General features: G+C 37.8%; 1 protein-coding gene across 1 annotated transcript in view; it reads left to right on the forward strand.

Moving 5' to 3' along the window:
• Positions 1 to 1,782: 1,782 nt before the first annotated feature.
• Positions 1,783 to 19,002, forward strand: part of LOC139149249 (heterogeneous nuclear ribonucleoprotein L-like) — a 37,802-nt gene continuing 20,582 nt past the window's right edge. Inside the window, exons 1-15 of the mRNA XM_070720874.1 lie at positions 1,783 to 1,886; positions 3,104 to 3,222; positions 4,916 to 5,003; positions 5,620 to 5,696; positions 6,251 to 6,326; positions 6,818 to 6,903; positions 7,748 to 7,844; positions 8,126 to 8,198; positions 10,387 to 10,470; positions 10,904 to 11,226; positions 11,609 to 11,730; positions 13,861 to 13,991; positions 14,674 to 14,747; positions 15,032 to 15,089; positions 15,800 to 15,895. Of these exons, the coding sequence (XP_070576975.1) occupies positions 1,809 to 1,886; positions 3,104 to 3,222; positions 4,916 to 5,003; positions 5,620 to 5,696; positions 6,251 to 6,326; positions 6,818 to 6,903; positions 7,748 to 7,844; positions 8,126 to 8,198; positions 10,387 to 10,470; positions 10,904 to 11,226; positions 11,609 to 11,730; positions 13,861 to 13,991; positions 14,674 to 14,747; positions 15,032 to 15,089; positions 15,800 to 15,895 (1,582 nt within the window). The 5' untranslated portion in view covers positions 1,783 to 1,808. The remainder of the gene's footprint in view (positions 1,887 to 3,103; positions 3,223 to 4,915; positions 5,004 to 5,619; positions 5,697 to 6,250; positions 6,327 to 6,817; positions 6,904 to 7,747; positions 7,845 to 8,125; positions 8,199 to 10,386; positions 10,471 to 10,903; positions 11,227 to 11,608; positions 11,731 to 13,860; positions 13,992 to 14,673; positions 14,748 to 15,031; positions 15,090 to 15,799; positions 15,896 to 19,002) is intronic.

Genomic DNA, 19,002 nt, shown 5'->3' on the forward strand with positions numbered 1-19,002 from the left:
AGATAGTCTTAACTTCCTGCCATTGCAGCAGTGCTTTCATGCCCTCCATGTCAATAATTCCAAGAAATTCAGCTCGATATTTGTCCACAGTCTTCTGACATGAACAAGAATACAGCAAATTGGTCTAAGCTTCCTGGGCAACGACATTAATTCTCTCTTACAACTATGAATGATGTCAAGAGACTCAAATATGTAAATATAGGAGTGTATATACATACAGCCTATTATCAATATGATCATCAAGGAAATTGGGCATCAAAATTAACTACCATGAGTCATCAAATATCATGGTCAACCATAGTTGACCGTCGGTAACCACGGTCATAAATACAATCAGTCATCAAATACCATGGTCAACCATGGTAGCCGATGTCCATAAACAGGTCAGCCATGATAGACCGTGGTTAACTGTGGTAGACCATAGTATTAGAATGCCTACTGTGGTCTCATATCATGGCCAACCATGGTAGTTCATGGTCAAACATCAAAACCATCAAATACCTTGTTGACCATGGTACATCACAGTTGACATTTCGCCGGGGGAAAATCCCCAGAAATGTAGATTTGAAATGCATATCAGCAGAGTATTGTTAAAGTTTGAGAGTCTGAATATTTAATATCTGTTCCAGTGGTGCATTCTACCCCAAGAAGAAGAAATGTGGCAATTGTCTATCATTTTTATTAGGAATCGATTGTAGAATAAAATTATTTGACATTATCGGTGAGTTTTAATCGACACAGTTTTTCCAGAGAGGCCCCAACTATGTTTCTGATGTGTTAGTTATTACACTCACATTGGTTTATACTGCTGAACTATAAATTTACCAAGAAAATGTCTTTCACTATAAAGACAGGTCTGTAAATATCAGACTCAAAGTCATCTGTGAATCGGTATTTTTTTCATTCACTCCAGAATTCCACATATCAGACAGGAAAGAGACTTATCTTTCTTTTAAAACAGCCTACCTTGAGAATAGATGGCCCAATTTCTTTATGAAAACAAAGGGTTTCCAAGGGGCCTCTCACAGCTTTTGAAATGAAAGGATCTACTTGCTGACAAGTTCATGCAAATTATGTGACTTTATATACCCCTATCTGTGACTGAGGAATCCGACCCCATTGAAAACAACACACAAACAAGACAAAGAGACAAACCAAATGAATAGCAAACAAACTTACACATAAAATCAGGAACCTATGGCTGAAATACGGAACATTAAAGCAAGACAATCACACTGAAAAGTGTTCAAATTGTGTTTTTCAAAGGAATTTGTAGCATCATCATCATCATATGCAATATTAAAGCTGTATCAGTGAAAATCTTCTCACCTTTCCAACCTTGGAAGAAGTTGTGAAATATCGCATAACAGGATAAGTGCTTTTGTTGACAAGGGTCTTCCATAATTCTGCAATACACAGTTTTTCGTTTCCTCAGTGCAGTTAGGACTTTTTGTGCATTTCTGATTTTTTTTTTTGGCTTTTTATTTGTATTGAAGTCATTGTATTTTGGTTTGTTTCAGCGCATGTTGTGTTGATGTATTAAAATGTTGTTTTTGTTTGTTTTTCAATACGTTAGTGTATATGTTTGGCGTTTTATGTTATGGAGAATATGTTCAAAATGACTCCCATGTACTTGAACATGATTGAAGGGGCCGTCAAAGGAATGCGTACTGCTTGCGATAAAGGTGGTCACACCACCTTGCTTGCGATGGAGCGTGAATCGTACAGGGCAAATCTCAAAGTTTGAGGGCGCACTGTAATCAGCGCCTTGTCCGCCGAACAAAAGCGTCGCGTGTTCATTCGACAAGATGGCGACGTATGATGGACACGCCGCCAAAAGACAGAGGACTGATTCCGACGGTAGAGGGGTACAGTCGGGAGCACGGGTTAGTATTAACAAAGTTTTTAATTTTATTTAACATTGTTAATCCGGCTGACCTAAAATTTAGCTTCTCGTATTTGGCGTCTGCCAGAAAATTACCCTCGCATTTTGTAGTGCTGTGCTATGTTTTTCCAGCTCTGCTGCAGAGCTGGCTGGGCTCATCAAGCATGTTCAGCGCGTCTCAGAGAGCCAGCTAACTGAGCGGTGTCACACGTCATGCATTCATGTCACAGAAATAGTGTGTTCTCAGAGCTATGCCACGACGCAAGGCACGCCCACAAGAAATCAAGAACGGTTCTAAATTTCCCGAAACAGACCTTATCGTCTGCAGATCGTGTTTGTTCTGTTCGATGTCCGGGCAGACTGCAACATGTAGTGTAGATCGTACGGCATGGGTGGCATCATACAAAGGGTATGAATTCCGAACTGATTTCGTTTGGTCACGACTGAGACCAGCTACTTGCTATAAACCCAGCGACAAGCTACTAGTGGTCACATTTGTAATACTTTTCAACAGATATTACAAAGCTTGCAATTATTTGAATTAAAAACTGAGCAATACAAAAATGAAACAAATAGACACATTTTATAGACGGAAACTGTGATATGTGCAAATACAGTCCGTTTTGATGTAAGCAAATTACAGGTCTGGTTTACAAACTACACAGTAGCATGTATATCAATTTAGTACCAAACTTTCTTATCACCTAATCTGAGTTACAGGTCAGGTGTGTCAATATTGTGGCCCTCCATGTCAAAACCAACAAGTACAAATCCATATGTCCAAAAATCAAACTCTTTTCCTTTACCAACGAGGTTAGAAATAAAATGATGCAAATTAGATGAGTCTGGCATTTTATCATAAATTACGTTGGAAAGAAGATAAAGAAAGGGCCAAACAATGTACACAGATGTGTAAAGAATGTGAAACATGAGGAATGCTGTGTTAAGTAGCCACAGTTCTCAACCATGATGTAAAAGAAAGTCACTATGATGATATAGTAATATAGGGTGATGCTTTTGAGATCATCAGACATAGTTCTTGTATTTAAAACAAATAGTGTACACTTACCTCATACCATTTCATTTGCAAAAAGAGCTCTATTTCCATTTGCAGTTTTAGTCATCTGTTACCCCAGTGTTTAATTCAGACAGTTGGCAAACATTGTCAAAGTGAAAGTGAATCTGTGACAATGAATGCCCTTATTTATTCTAATACAGGACAAGTTTGAAGACCCCCACAAGCCTCCTCCCTCCCCTGTTGTCCATGTCAGAGGTCTCTCAGACACTGTCATAGAAGCAGACTTGGTTGAAGCAGTTCAACACTTTGGACCCATCAGGTAAAAAAATAGGGCTACGAAATAATCAATCATGTGGCTGGGTGTGTGCCAAATACCTCTCCGTTCTCTCACGCATGTTTCTACCTGCCTTGGTCGGTTAGTTACATAGTTCTTTGTTTGACACAATAAACTAATGACTACACACGACAAAGCCAGCTTCTAAGAGTTCAAACAGGCCAGTAGAAAAAATGGGGTAGAAAGCTTTGCCACAGGTGAAGGGAGAAGAAAATATGCTAATTATAGCAAGTGATTTTGATTCAATACTTGTAGTTGCTAGCCTTAGAGAATGTGATTCAGTGTAGCCATGCACAGCCCACTCTTAGTGTGTAACATTGTTTACCTGGGTTGACATTATTTGCGAAAGAATTGGCAATATTGTTTGGATCAAAGAGAGCCAGTCACCATACAATTACTCATGCTCCAAGCACCATGTACAGCGATGGGTGTTGCTGTGATAAACGAGAAAAGGTTCTCATGAGAAAGAAACGGGGGAAACTCCTATATGTAAACACTAGACACAGTGCAGTGTGGGTCTGTGGTGACATCTCCAGAATAAGTTGCATGAACTTTAGCTCTTAACAGCGGTGAAGTACTACGAATTACGTCAAAATTAAGTTGTGGTGTCATTTTCTTGAAACTTTGCACAGATATTCTTGGAAGTTGTGCAAGTGCAAAAATGAAATAAAAAATGGGGGTCACCACGCTTGTTTCCATGGAAACGGACGTTAAAATGGAGTCGTTAGAAATAAATAAAAATGATATAATTCACTTAAACTAAAGAAAGCAATTATAAAACGCTTAGCAAATGAGTTAATTTTAATAAATACCAAGACTTAAGATCCATATTTATTGAATGTACAGTTTTCATGATGTTTGTGAAGAAATTTTAATATAAGTATCGATTACAAAATGACGATATCGAAATTATATCACTATATAATTTTCGAACTTTCTTCCTGTCGCTTTGAATGGTGTCATTTTGACCAAACTTGGCGAATAAACTCCTGACATAATACCATTTAGTTTACACTTTTAATAAAAGGGTGTCACCACGCTACTTTTTACAATATCTCCAGGTGAATGGGTAATTTGCGCCATATAAATGGGAGAGAAATGTTAATTTTCGCTCATATTGAATAAAAACCAGCTTCCTAGGGGGTCAAAATATGACAAGGTTATAGGTCACATGCATTTCTAAGACACTGGGTCAAAAAATTAGGTAAAGCGCAATTTCAACAATGACAGGTGATGTTAAATACATGCGCTACAAAATAACCCCATTTGCGGCAGGCTGGAGTCAAATCTGCGCAGAAACGTTCTAAAGCGACGCGTGTGCGCGTCCGAATTCGTCGCCCTTCACCTTAACAGCATTTAAGCTGTGATAAATTGGCTTTTCTTTGGCCTTACCATGGCCCTTGCAAATTTACAAGTTCAAGTGAAAAAAAGCTTTACAGGTAGAAAATCATTAGTATTAATATTACAGATGACATTTAAATTTACAATGAAATTTTTCTTTGATATTCATCAAAAAGTATTTTCAAATGGCAAGACTAAATCATCAATTACAAAGCCAATTTTTGGGCACAATATGTTGATGTGTATATTTCCTAGTATTTTACAGCCAAGTCACTATATTTGTCTGAAAAAAATATATTATACAGTGTATATGTGCTCTTGTACTTTCACTTTGTAGCTATGTTATTATGATGCCAAGGAAGAGACAGGCTCTCATTGAATTTGAAGATATCGAAGGTGCAAAAGCATGTGTAAATTTTGCGCAGGTATGAAAGGATCAATATATCATTATTGTTGAAAGGAATGATAAATGCATACAATATACTTATTGAAACAATCAATCATGTGTGGTGAGAAGGAACTGGCAATTCTGCTTTGTGTGATTTATTCAGTAAATTTAATATGGCATGGCTCTTTGGCTGCCGTGTAGGAGAGATGTGTCAATTATGTAGCAGCTGTTGTATAGTCATCCAGTTGCCAACTGTACATTTGCGCCTTCCGCTAATTTCAAAGCCAGCTATGTCTAGCAGTCTTCATTTGCTATTCACAAAACGCATTTGTTCATTTTTTCATCCTCGATTGATATGTAAATATGGGACCCATTCCAACAAATGAGTTATCATGTATTGAGCATATATCCCTCTTTCAAGGTGCACAACAGCTGATAAAACGGAGAGCAGTGCTTTGAGTCAAATAGCAAATACTAACCAACCTGCCATTGCATGCAGCAGTATGTGATCTCTGTTTGCTTGCTAGGTTGATTTTCATTCCATCAGATTGCATTGGAAACTGTCCAAGACTGTACAGAATAACAATTTAGACAGTCTTTACTAATCAAAGCGCCTTGAATAATTTATAACTTTTCCTTCCGTAATATTACAGCAAAATAATATCATTCACGTGGGAAACTCTCCAGCTTATTTTAATTTCTCTACAAGCCAGAGGATTTCTCGGCCAGGGTAAATACATTTTTTTTTCCTTTTAGTTCGCACACAATAAGAGATCCAGACAGGGCAGTGTAAAAGACAGGCTCTCTGAACCGATACCCTTTGGCTAACCAGACTGGAAATTTGCATAGCTATGTTATGTGTACACAAGCCCGGACTGTTATCAGAAAACACTGAATTGATATGATAATTTGTTTTAAAGCCACATTTTCTCTGCATGTAGACTTCATTTTATCAGTAACAGTGTATTTATATGTATGTGGTTGAAGAGAAGTTTAGAATCCGCGATGATGGGTGTGAAAGAAGAAAATAGTCCCATCCTGTTTCTGTCTGTTTTCAGGAGTGTTTTACTTGCATTACAAAACATGTATAAATCAACCCTCAATATGGAATTCATAATCAGGGATAGCTTGATAACACTATTGTCTCATTAGAGCTAAAGAGTCTCCTACAGACACAAATCACATTACGCGCAGCAAATGAAAATGTGCGTCATTAAAACTAATTAGTAGTTAATCATGATTATTCATCAGTGGTAATTACTCGGGATTACAATTATGTTTCAGTGGGGCCGAAGACAATCGCAACACTAACCATATTCTGCTGATCACTGTTCTGAACCCCAGATATCCAATAACGACAGTAAGTGCATCAATACCACTCAGAGGTTTTTCCATGTTTTTTTCTACGGATAATAATAACATACCGTGACTACATGTGAATCTGAACATGTGTGTAATTTAAATATTTGCTTTACTCTACACGCAATTATGTTGACATATAGCATAGTCATTTTTCAAAAGCAGTTGATATGCTAAACATTTTGAGGAGTGTTCTTTGACTGATTTACAAAATACATGTAATAGAAAACAGCACTTCAATTTCATCACCAAACATATGTTGTCTGTGTATGAGTTAAATGTATAGAACTTTTGATGTTTGCCTGGAAGGATGAGATCACAAATGTTGTTAGATATTATCAATAAAGCAATTTAATGGCAGAGAAACTTCATAACTCGGCAATTTGGACACGTGGCAGAAATCATAATGCAACCTTTGATGCAATATGCAAGTTGGATAACACTTTCAATGGAGTAACATTTGAGTTGAAATATTGCCATTTCTTCCACCAGGATGTTATGCATACAATTTGCAATCCGTTTGGACCCGTACAGCGCATTGTGATTTTTAAGAAGAATGGAATTCAGACAATGATTGAATATCCTTTTGTTAATTTCCACATATCTGTAAAAGAGTAGTGCTGCTGTTTTGTGTTACTTGTTTCATGTTCTCTGTTGCCGCTGGTCAAAGCACTTTAGAACAGACTTGATTAAAGTTCATCTCATAACTTGTTTTCATGTGAGCTCATATCCTTGGTGCAGATAAATTCAAATATACAGAATTAGCATGTAGGCTGTGCATAACATGTTATCAGGTTCACCCTACTGTCATACATTTGTTTGTGCAATCACAAATTCTAAGTGTGCGCACAGAAATATTGTGCATGTAACTGCACCCAGGAGGTTATAAACCCATCAGAAATGGCCTATGATAAACAGCTGCAAATAGTTGTACGTGTGAGATATGCCTTCAAGGCATTAGTCACAAATTGCTAGGAATGTCCATTGACAAATCATTTCCAAGAAAGAGTTTGTGCAATTATCGTTTGTGACTTCTCCTAGGAATGTAGTTTTGTCTGTCACTTTATATGGCATATAATTTTGCCCTTGCCTTATTTGGAGGTCAAATGAGAGAGAGTTTAAATTTCACCCATGAGAGATTGTCTTTGTTTCCATGGATATGCTTATCATCACTTCAGTCCTCAAATATAACCCTATTGTCACATATTAAAAACACAAGCTTACTGTATACTGCAGTCTTAAAATAAACAAAATCGCAGAATTTTTATGCAGAGCCATTATTGTAGATCTGATTGTTGATACAGGAATTTTAAAACAGTGATAAAATAAATAAATCCAGAATTTTCTTCTGTAAATATAACACATACCACACCCGTTTGAGAAGAGTTTTCAAGTAGTGTGATATTTCTTAACTGTCATCACATTTGATAATGTAGACAGTGCTTCTCGAGCAAAGGCTTCCTTAAATGGAGCCGACATCTATTCAGGATGCTGTACTCTTAAAATAGAATATGCCAGGGTAAGTTTACAAGTTTACTATGTTCTAATTTCCCTCTGTAATCCCAGAATTTGATTGTAGAAAGCAAATCTGTACCCATGATATGCATTGAGGATAGAAGTCAAGCAGACTCTGTATATTGATATTGTGCGTGACAAATTTTTCTATTCATCTTTTACCATCCTGACTTGAAAGTCCAAAGTCTGCAATAACGGTAATACACGCATGTCATTTCTGACAACCAGTGGCTTTTGCCTTACTTATAAACGTTATCTCTCGTGTACAATGTTTTCTACATACAGCCAACTCGTCTTAACGTTTATAAGAATGATAGTGAGACATATGACTACACCAATCCAACTCTAGGAACAGGAAGTGAGTATATATGCACATTTTGTAAATTAATCCATCATATTAATATCAAACTAATCATACCACCACCGCCATATTTCCATTTCTAAAAAGTAACATACTCACATGCAATGTATTTGTCCTCACTTGTGCATGTAGTCACCAGCCACCAGCATTCTGATATTTGTTGCTAGGTTTATAAAAAAAATATGCATCTTAATCAATTTGCACAAGCTATTTGTTTTTCATTTACACATATAACGACACGCAACCAAAGCGTAGCAGTTGGAATTAGCTGGTTTGGTTATTTTTGTATGTCAGCTCTGTTGCACACCTTTCACAAGCAAATGCTCTGAGAAATTTTTCTAGCCCCCAATCCTCTTCTATGGAGATGAGCAGTTCTTTTGATAGATGCTGAACAACAACAGCAACATAGACACTACACACTGGCATTCAGGACACCTCATATTGGACCAGGTTCTTTGAAGCTTTTACCCATGGGTCTTGCAGAATGCAGGAATATTTATCGCCCATTTCTGCCACGGCATCTCTGGAGAACCACAACACTCAGAAAATTTTTTACACTAAGCTGCTGGAGCAACACTGAGCCCACTCTTACACAAAGTTGTATAGTGTTCACACAACACAAAAGGAGAGCGAGAGAGAAAAAGCTGTGGACAAGCTGATCATCCTAGTCAGAGTGACTCTCACAGTACGTGTCACTGACAAGCAAGCTGTGTCCAGCCTATGATACAGGGAAAAAAGAACACCAGCTGACATGCATACAGACATGAACACTGACCAAAAAAATATATATATACTACACTCGCAGAAGAACCAAATATGGAACGACAAGGGATAAAGAAGTCGAGATTTGGAAGATGCGGCTGTAGCACACATTTTGCATACAGATATCAAGAACTCTCAATCATGCAGGAACATTACCTACTGAGTACCAACCATGTTATCTAAGCTCCCAGCAAGAAACTCTTTCTTAGTGATCAGCATCATACTTTGTGCCTCAGACATTATGGAACTACGCAGCATAGCTCAGGAAATCTACTGTAACCAGTAAACCTCTGCCTGTGTGTGAGCATTTCATATTTCGGAGTGGACAATTAGCATTTCATGAGTCACCTCACTGCATTTGACCGTCTCATTTGGAATTCCCTGTGGAATCCTATTACTTCCATTGTTATTTACGGAATTAGATTTCCAGGTATATGCTGCGTACTTCCACAGTGGATTACCATCAGAAGATCCTCTATTTCAACATTTTTCTCAAACGGAACCAATCATACAGACCAAAAACAAAAAAAAACCTCACATGGTTTTTCCAGGCTGCTGCATACATCAGACTGTACAAGTATACATTGTGCTCTCCAAATCAAAGAAACACTTCAAACTTCACTGCTAATAGACTCTAATAAATGTGTCAACAGGAAAGGAAGGTGATCCATTCTTCGGTCGATTTCATGAGTTCCTTTTGAGGAAGATGCTTGTTTTGGGAGTGCTGTTGCATGTCTGAGAAGAAAATGACAAGCAAAGAAGGCCTGGATACTCTCAACAACTGAAAAAAGTACAGGGTTATCCTGCTATCTTTATTTCTTTTACTCTATGTTCCTTTTTTGTACCTTTCGCTGAACCACCTAGTCACAGAGTGAGGTTCTGTACTTTGCAAGGGAAACTGAGAAAAAAGGAAATGTTTTGTCTCTGAAGGAGTAGATAGCCTTTGTTGAGTTAAGTGATGTACACATTTACTCAGAGAGAGAGAGAGAGAGAGAGAGAGAGAGAATTTTATGGAGAAATAAAGTTACTTCCACAACTGTAGATGTAGGCATAAAATTTACGAGGTCAATTACGGAGGAGACGCCATGGCATGTATTCTGTTTTTAACGGTGTATTTTTATTTTGTTTTATGGTAAACTACTCCTCTAAGTAAGGCACAGTCAAGTAGTGAGAAACTAGTTATGAAGTGTGTTTTTAAAGGGAGAGAAGGTATCTATGTTTGTGTGAAGTAAAATTTATTGTTGTAAGCAATAAACAGGAAGAAGCCAGTGTAACTATAATCATCAGGAAAAAAGAATATTCCTATGGTAGAGTTTGCGGGATTCAAGAGAGTTTTAAAAGTAATACTGGGATACATAAAAGTTTTTAAAATAATCCTGGGTTTGCTTTTATTGATGATGGTGATTGTCGGTATCACTTACAGCTAAAGAGAAAGGCAACGCTCTGCTCGAAGAACCAAGAGGCTATCAGATGGGAGTCCAAGTCCAGCAACAGTCACACGGCATGGGTAAGATATCCCTCATTGTTTTATACTGGTATCAACTACTCCACAAAATAGGTCGTAATCGAACAATTGACCTTGCTTGTACTTTGCAAGTTTTGTCTTGCTATATAAACACAAGCATGTTAGGAGAGGTCAGAAAAGTTGCCCGCGTTTGCCTTTTTCATAGACCTTGGCAAACACTGGTCATCCCTGGGTAACGTCAGCCATCAAGTTTTATTCAATATTGACGACGTATTTTAAAGAATATTTAGATTAACAGCAGTTTGTTTTGCCAACACATAGGGTCTTCAATGTTTACCATTGAAAATGTATGTCAAAGTATTGATAGATTATGAATATTTTCTGTAAGTACAGGAGCAGCAAGCTAAACATACATGTTTCTTTGCAAACTTGCATTTTAAAAGCGCTATTTTGTGCCTTCTCTTCATTGAACCAGGGCAACAACAAGGCTACAACCAATATCAAAGCCAGAACCAGATGCAGAACATGCATGGCCAGTACAGCCAGCAGAACCAGATGGGTGGACAGGGACAAATGGGCAATTCTATGATGGGTAACCAGATGGGTGGTCAAATGGGTAACCAGATGGGTGGTCAAATGGGTAACCAGATGGGCAACCAAATGGGTAACCAGATGGGTGGTCACATGGGTAACCAGCCCAAAGGAAGCCCTGTGGTCATGGTGTACGGGATGGACCCTGACAAGATGAACTGTGATAGACTTTTCAATATTCTCTGTCTCTATGGTAATGTCATCAAGGTGAGTCTCTCATGACAGGAAGTTTAATTTCCACACTCAGTCAACTGTGAACATAGAAATGAGCTAACGCATCCTCTTAGGTAAATTACACATTTTCAAAATTATTGCTTGAACTGTATTTGAATGCATCCAGTGGAGTGTCCGTTGTTTTTTTGAAGTTGAAAAATGTACAGTCAATCTGTCTCTGTGGGAAGACCTCCCATCCATGGCCAATGAGCTATCATTGGTGAAGAGAGAAAACACAAATGCATATTGTTAATTTCTCAGGGTTTAAAGTGAATTACTTTTGCAGAGCTTACTTGTATATGTAGCTGTCACATCTATAGACATTGCATGATTTACTGTCCAAATGTGTATTAATTGTCTTTCCTCACATACACAGATAAAATTCATGAAGAGCAAGCCAGGCTGTGCCATGGTGCAGATGGGAGATGCTTTGGCTGTTGAAAGAGCCATTACTAACCTCAACAATGTGGTTGTCTTTGACAAGAAAATGCAGCTAGGGTAAATAACCTTTTTCCCTCCTGTGCGTTAAAAATGTGTTTATTTTAGCAGATGTAAAGCCCAAAGGGCAACAAAAGTAATTTTCCCTTTTTGTCATAGCGTTACATAACAAAATGTTTTGTGTCAGACGCTGGAAAAAAGTACATTGTACTCTAACTACAAGTTATTTGCTCAGCTCGGAAATTGTAAAGGTGACTTTACTTTTGTGTTGATTTTGATCTGTCACCGTATGGTGTTTCTCGGTTATTTCTCTGTACAACTGGTGTGAGATGAATTTTAAGCTTACTGTGTTTATTGAAAGGTACAAACAATTCCTAACCTAAATGACCTGTGGCTATGATCGCCAACATCCTTCAATAAAACCATACATCACTAAATGAAGTGTGTGACGTGGCAAGACATGAATTTATGGCTTGTTTGCCCAACTGGACATGTGCACTGCATACAGTATGGTATCTAGACTCTCCCTATAAATATTTTCCGCATACAGCTAATCCAGCATTGATCAGTTCTATCAAACAGAACAGTTGCATGTGTTTTTGCTGGCACTGAATGTACCTGTTGTTCATAACTCACCTGTGAATATTAAACTAAATGAAATTATTTTTGGTGGGAATATTGCCTTTTTTATAAGGTCCATATAAGAATCTCATCTTATAGAGTGGTTGTCTTCAATAGTATGAAATGCTTTTCACATTTTGTGGCTGAAATACAAGGACATTATTTTGTTTGTGTGGACAAGATGACTGATGAGCTGTTTTAGTGATATTTTTGACAATTGGTAGGTCAACTCACCGGGAGAATGTAATTCTAAAACTGAAAAGCTGTAAACTGTGTAGCTCAGTCATCCAATATGACCCATAAATCTCTTTTCATAAGCTAGTGATTGACTGGAGAGCTTGCCCCCAAGCTTATCTTTAAATACACTGCCCTTTGACTGTTTGATGAATAATGCAAGGACTCAAAACTCTCAGTGTAAACCTGTAGCAGAATTTGTCAAATCCCTATCCTGTTGCAATCTTACTGTCTTAGGGTGCCTCTTCATGATAAATAGATACGATCATACCCCCAGAATAATTTTGAATTGAGTATAGCATGATAGAGCAATTCCAGTTTTGCCATTCTTTATGTCTCACTTTTTTTGTTTTCACTTGTAACATTTTGTCTCAGTAAGCTTACATGTGAATGTAAATGTAGGTCTTCTCATCTGTATTGGTCTGTGGGTGCATGGGTTACTGTGTGTTATATCTGTGTATGCCACTTCAAAGTGACACGATGGAACATGCAGGGATCCAAGTAATGATAATAATACTGCATTACAGTATATTTGCTATCATTATTTTGTTCAATGACAACCCCAATAGTATTCTATTTTACTTCATAGAACATATGATATATATGATATACTTAAAATATCTGATTTTGTCGCCATAGATATATGATATATATTTTTCGTACCTATAAGACAGTTAAATATATATATATATATATTTTTTTTTTTTTTTTTTTTTTTTTAAACAATTTTTCTCTCCTATTCATGAAAAGAACACAACCATCGAGAGGCAAACATCAGAGAAAAAATATGCCTATATCATGAATATAAATTATGTTTATTCTTACCATCTGTTATTACATCTAAAATGAGAAGGTTCTTTTGCAACTATTATAAATATGTGCATATCATATCACCTAGTTTGCATATTTACTTAGTACCACATGGAGCAGATCATGCAAATTTTAAGTGTATCTCATGCATATATTTGGTATCGTATATACCATATCAGAGATAGGAATGTAAAGAACTTTCACTGATGTCGGGGCAGTTTAAATGCAAGTCATATGTTCAGGAACAGACATGAGAGGTATCTGTCTGTCCCTAGGGAAGAACATACTCCAGCTATTGCATGTAGTGTCTCGTGTAGAATTTAACAAAGTGACAGCAAAATACTTTCCCAATTACTTTACATGTGGCATGGTTCAATTGAATCTTTTATTCACAACCTTCAATCTATACATGTGGGCACAGGATATCGGCTTACCATATTTGATTGTGATTTACTGCATGCTTATTACTATTTTCTTTCTGAAATTAAACCGACAGGTCCTCTTTTATATTGCCTTGCATTTCAGATTTTCCAAACAGATGTTCTTGTCAGATCAGATGCAGCCCAGTGATTTGCCAGACGGTTCACCTTGTTTCAAAGATTTCTCTCAGTCAAGAAATAACAGATTCTCCTCACCGGAAGCTGCTTCCAAGAATCATATCCTTCATTCATTCATTCATTCAATTATTCATTCATTCATTCATTGAATTTGTCAAACTTTTTTCCCTCATTTAAGTTTTAGTACCCCATATGACCATATGATAGAAAAATTAAAATGTAGGACAACATCAAATGAAGGTATTGAAAATGAGATTTCAGTGAAATTGAATAGTTGAATATTAAATGTGTTATTTTGATGTCAATTGAGCTGTATTTTCCAAGTTTCTTGAAACGGAAAACTTGGTCAAGTGAAGAAAAAAACTTTTCTGAACTTGAGCAGTTTTTGATGCAGATTCTGTGGAACTATGTAACACAGTACAAATAACATTGCTATTGAGACAAGTGAAGTATCATATAGCTGATTTGGTTGAAGGTCAGATATCATAGCTGCCATTTAAGGAGATCATGTGACCTCTACAAACTATACAGTATCTCAAGGCCACTGCACAGGTAGACAGATGACAAATACTGTCTCAGTCACAATAATGAAAGGTTTCCAGAAGTTGTGGAAAGCTGTGCAAATTTGAATTATAGATGTGACAGTGTGATAGCAATACTACTGATAGGGCAATTTGCATGCCATTAGAATGAGGGGGTGGTCTTATCAAGCTTGACTTCTTGCACACCTGCTGCTCCAGGTATCAATGATAGTGTATTTTTCTCCTTGACTATTGATCACGTATTCAACAGCCAGCTAAAGTGCTACACTTCTTCAATGCCCACCCAGATAGCACTGATAGTACAATACGACAGGTAATAAAAAAAATAACATTTTTTTTGGCATTTTTCTCTATCAGTTCTGATTGATTCTCTTGAAAAACTGTTGGTCAGTGAATTTTCATTGCTTTAACAAATCAATAACAAATAAAATTTTCACAAAACTGACCTTGTTTGTGGAGATTGATTGCTGTTAGATTGATTGCATGGAACACGCTCCTTCTCAGCATTTATATTAGGCTAATTGTAGACAGCTTTCATTCTCCAGCCTTGTCAAATATTTGCTTTGCATAGTAAGGTTATCTTTTTTCTCTCACCAGATTTTTAGTGAAAATGGTGTGAGGGATCCAATTTGTGTCAAGATGTTCAAAGCTAAAAGTAAGTCTTGCATTTTATGGTAAGGAGATATGTAATCTTTCTTAAAAACATAAATGAGTTCAGTATGAAAGTGCAATGAAGCACAAAATAATTTACAGGCATAACACTATGTTCCATTGTCTGGGGAATTAGCATACAAGAATCCGTTATTCAAGACTGGAAACATGAAATTGAAAACCATTAATACTGTAAGAGAAATTCTTATACTGTAAGAGAAATTCTAGAAGTGGTTCTGCAAATATGACCGAGGCAAATGAAATTTTTCAGTACAAATACAGTTCAACTAGTAAACAACATGGTTTTTTTCCCCCACTTTCACTATGATTAATCCTCTTTCTACCAGGTTCCATAGTGAAACCGTACAAATAAATACAACTTGGGAGAAAGAGGATTAAATAGGGTTGCTGGTCATTCCATAATTCATCAGCATTATAGAAGTGGTACTCACAATACACTGTAGTTAGTGCACCCACTATGGCCTTTCACCAGCTTTTTAGTCAAAAATGTTCTCTCTAACACAAGAAGATTTACATATTACGTGTACTGTCACAGGCTGATGGATAGAAGTTTTCTAAAATTCCTATAGTGACCTATAATATTAAACAGTTTACTTTGTTGTGTATTAGTAGAATTCCTGACAACATAGACCTGTTACTAGAGCAATCCTCTTCACTGCCTTTGCCTCATATATGAACATGATTTTCTTCCAGGTGAACGCAGCACCGCTGGCTTGGTAGAATGGGAAAATGTATCTGATGCTATAGAGGCTGTTATTGTATGTAACCATCAAGAAATGCCAAACCCAAGTAAGTGTTGCTGCTTAAATGTATGGAAGCTTTATTGCAAGCAGGAATAAAAACTTGTTGCACAGTCCCTCCATGATAGAGGGACTGTGTATGTTGGTATGGTGTTCGTTTTGAATGAGTTGCTGTAGCAATACTTTTGGTATCTTTCATGGATAGATAAAGCTTGCTTAAATATTCATAAATTGATCATGGATTCTTAGAATCTAAATGTTGCAGTTGGGCAGAACGTGTGGGTTTGCAATGTCACAATTTTTATAAAAGAGATAAGGAGAGATTGGTGAGAAGTAAGCTAAGCATTGAATGTCCAACCCCTCTAAGGAGTGTGATGTTTCTTTACAAGCCAAGTGATTGAGTGGTAACTCTTAAGGGAAATTAGAAAATTAATAGGGTATCTTCAATTAGTTTAATGGATACTGTCCTCGTGGCAGAGGCCTTATATCTGTGACTCGTTGTTTCCAAGCTAATATAATGTTGTTTTGTTGTACTTGTCTGTTGTCATCAGGTGTACACTTACTTTAGGTGTAATACTTGTAAAAGTTGAAGTATTATGAAATTTGAATATGTGAATAATATCAGAGGGTGAATGAGACTGGCTGCCATTGTACAGTGCATACAAAAATTGGACATGTGTTCTGATCCTGTGCAATTTAATGAACAAAGATAAGTAATACCAGATACGAACTGAATATGCTCACGTGTTTTACAACAGGTTCATTAATAGTAGTACGCTTCACAGAACAATGAGATATATGTTTATCACTATATGCAATCTGATTAAAATCAGATGTAGAGTACGGCGACGTCTTTTTATGCGTACGCGGTATTCTCTCGCTGTCGCCTCTCACTACATCTGACCAACTCCCATAGAAGGTCGCGTTCAAATCTCGCGCTCTGGCTAGAACAGCCGACCTATCAGAAGGCGCCTTACAGAGAACAATAGGTATGACTCGCAGCATGCATTTGCACTGAGAAGACGCACGAAAATCAAAAGTGTGTAACCGAGCTATTCACCCAGTTGTAAACAAAGGCGCACGGCGAATTTTAAAATCGCCTTTCTGTGATTTTAATGTTGAAACATGCCTTTTATTACAATGACTGTAATGACTGTGCAAACGGAAATCATGCGGACAGACCTTGAGACCAGCTTTGCGTACCGTACCATGCCGTGTGTTCCCGGCGTAATATGGCCTCCCATTACAGCCCTGCAGACAGGAATACACGGCGACGACTTATCGGTCCTGATTTGGACCGCGCATTGTATATCCATGCCTTTTCTAACTACTTTCGGCCGAGTAACTCATTAGATAACGCCATTAGATACGTCCTTGCAAGATATGGCCGGTTCCTGGACACCTGACCGACCTGAATCGCTGGTAAACTATTACAAACGGTTTGGGACGAGAGCAAATTTTTGAATAGAAGAGAGCTCGGCCCGGTCAGTGGGAGAACTCGGCGAGTTGCGAGCTCGGCCAGCTGGAGAAGTCAGCCAGTTGGCGAACTCGGCCAGTAGGAGTATGGTAATACGATGAGACTACAGTGTATATTTATTTTCTCGGTCTCGCCAGTTATGTGAAAACGATGTCAATGTCATTCCATTCATGAGCGTGATCTTTGCAAACTTCCTCCACCGTGAAGTTACCTCCTTGCTTGAACAACGCTAACTACAAAATAACATCGGCCGCACAGCGTGGTACATCTTGTTTTGCTTTCCATTAAAAAACCCTGTAAACTCACGATTTACTACCGTCAAACCATAACATATAAAACGTTATTCATCCAACGATCAACGATTAAGTCATTGTTACTGCCAATTTGTACCTCTCGATCGTACACCCGCGCCCTACTCGCAATCTGCAGAAAGGCCGGGGCCGCCCGACGTGTTTTTCAGAGTAGAACGTCTTCTTAATCTTTAATGAATGTTCAACAAAATAACATCAAAAAAATAAAATTGGCATGCGTATAAAAGGATCTGTTGACTGTGAAGAGAAAATGTACACAATCATCATATGATAATATCCGACCTCTCCCACTGGCCTTGCTGCGAAAACGAGCCCTGCCACTCCTTGACGTGTTCTGCTGGGAGGCTACGGATTCGCAGCAACCACTGGCCCAGTTGGTCCACTGACCGAGCTCTCTGGGTTATATCAAAGTTTTTTGCAATGTGTGAGTAAGTGATTGAGTGACTAGGGTAGGCATACATCGGATTTCGGCCGAAAGTAGTTAGAAAAGGTAGTTTTTCGTGCACGATCCAAATTGGAACAGCGGTCACCGTGTATTCCGCCTATCAATCAGCACATTCAGCAGGGCTGTGGTGGGGGAGCTCAGGCCGTAGATACATCGGGAACACACAGCATCTTTAATACGCAGGTCATACAGTGAGCAGCGCCGGCACAGTGAACGACTTTGGCTGCTCAACTCTACTGTTACTTATACACTCCAGTATAATGTGTACAAAGCCGAGCGGCCACAACTTTCTAGACTGAAATTTGAAAGTGCGTCGTGTCGTCTACTTGACGCTGCGGACTTGAACATCGATTAGATCGGATGTAATTACATGGATCGCATAACGTGCAATCTGATTGGCTGCGTCAGAGCGCGAGATTTGAACGCGACCTTCTATGGGAGTTGGTCAGATGTAGTGAGAGGCGACAGCAAGAGAACACCGCGCAAGTACAGAGACGTCGCTGTACTCTACATCTGATTTTAATCAGATTGCACTATATGTAGCAGGTTTTTTAAAACTTCGCACAGTACTCTCAGAGTTTAATCACTAATTACAAAACTTTATTTACTATGCGAATGAGCTGTCAATTAACTTGACATGCTCAATGCTTTATGGGACAATTAGATATCCATCAGATCAACATTTGTAGCACGTTTTATTTAATTTAATGTTGTAATTTTAGAGTAATGTCACTTATTACAAAGTTCATTAAATATGCAAATAAACCCTACATTAACTTGACACTGTTCAATGATTCATAGCACAATTAAATATTTATCAAATCAATATCTGTAGCACGTTTCACAAAATTTTAGTGCCGAAATTTCAGAGTTATATACGTAATTACAAAGTTTATTAAATATGCAAATGAACCCTTAATTAA

This window comes from Ptychodera flava, chromosome 14 (genome assembly GCF_041260155.1).
Source record: "Ptychodera flava strain L36383 chromosome 14, AS_Pfla_20210202, whole genome shotgun sequence".
Classification (NCBI taxonomy): domain Eukaryota; kingdom Metazoa; phylum Hemichordata; class Enteropneusta; family Ptychoderidae; genus Ptychodera; species Ptychodera flava.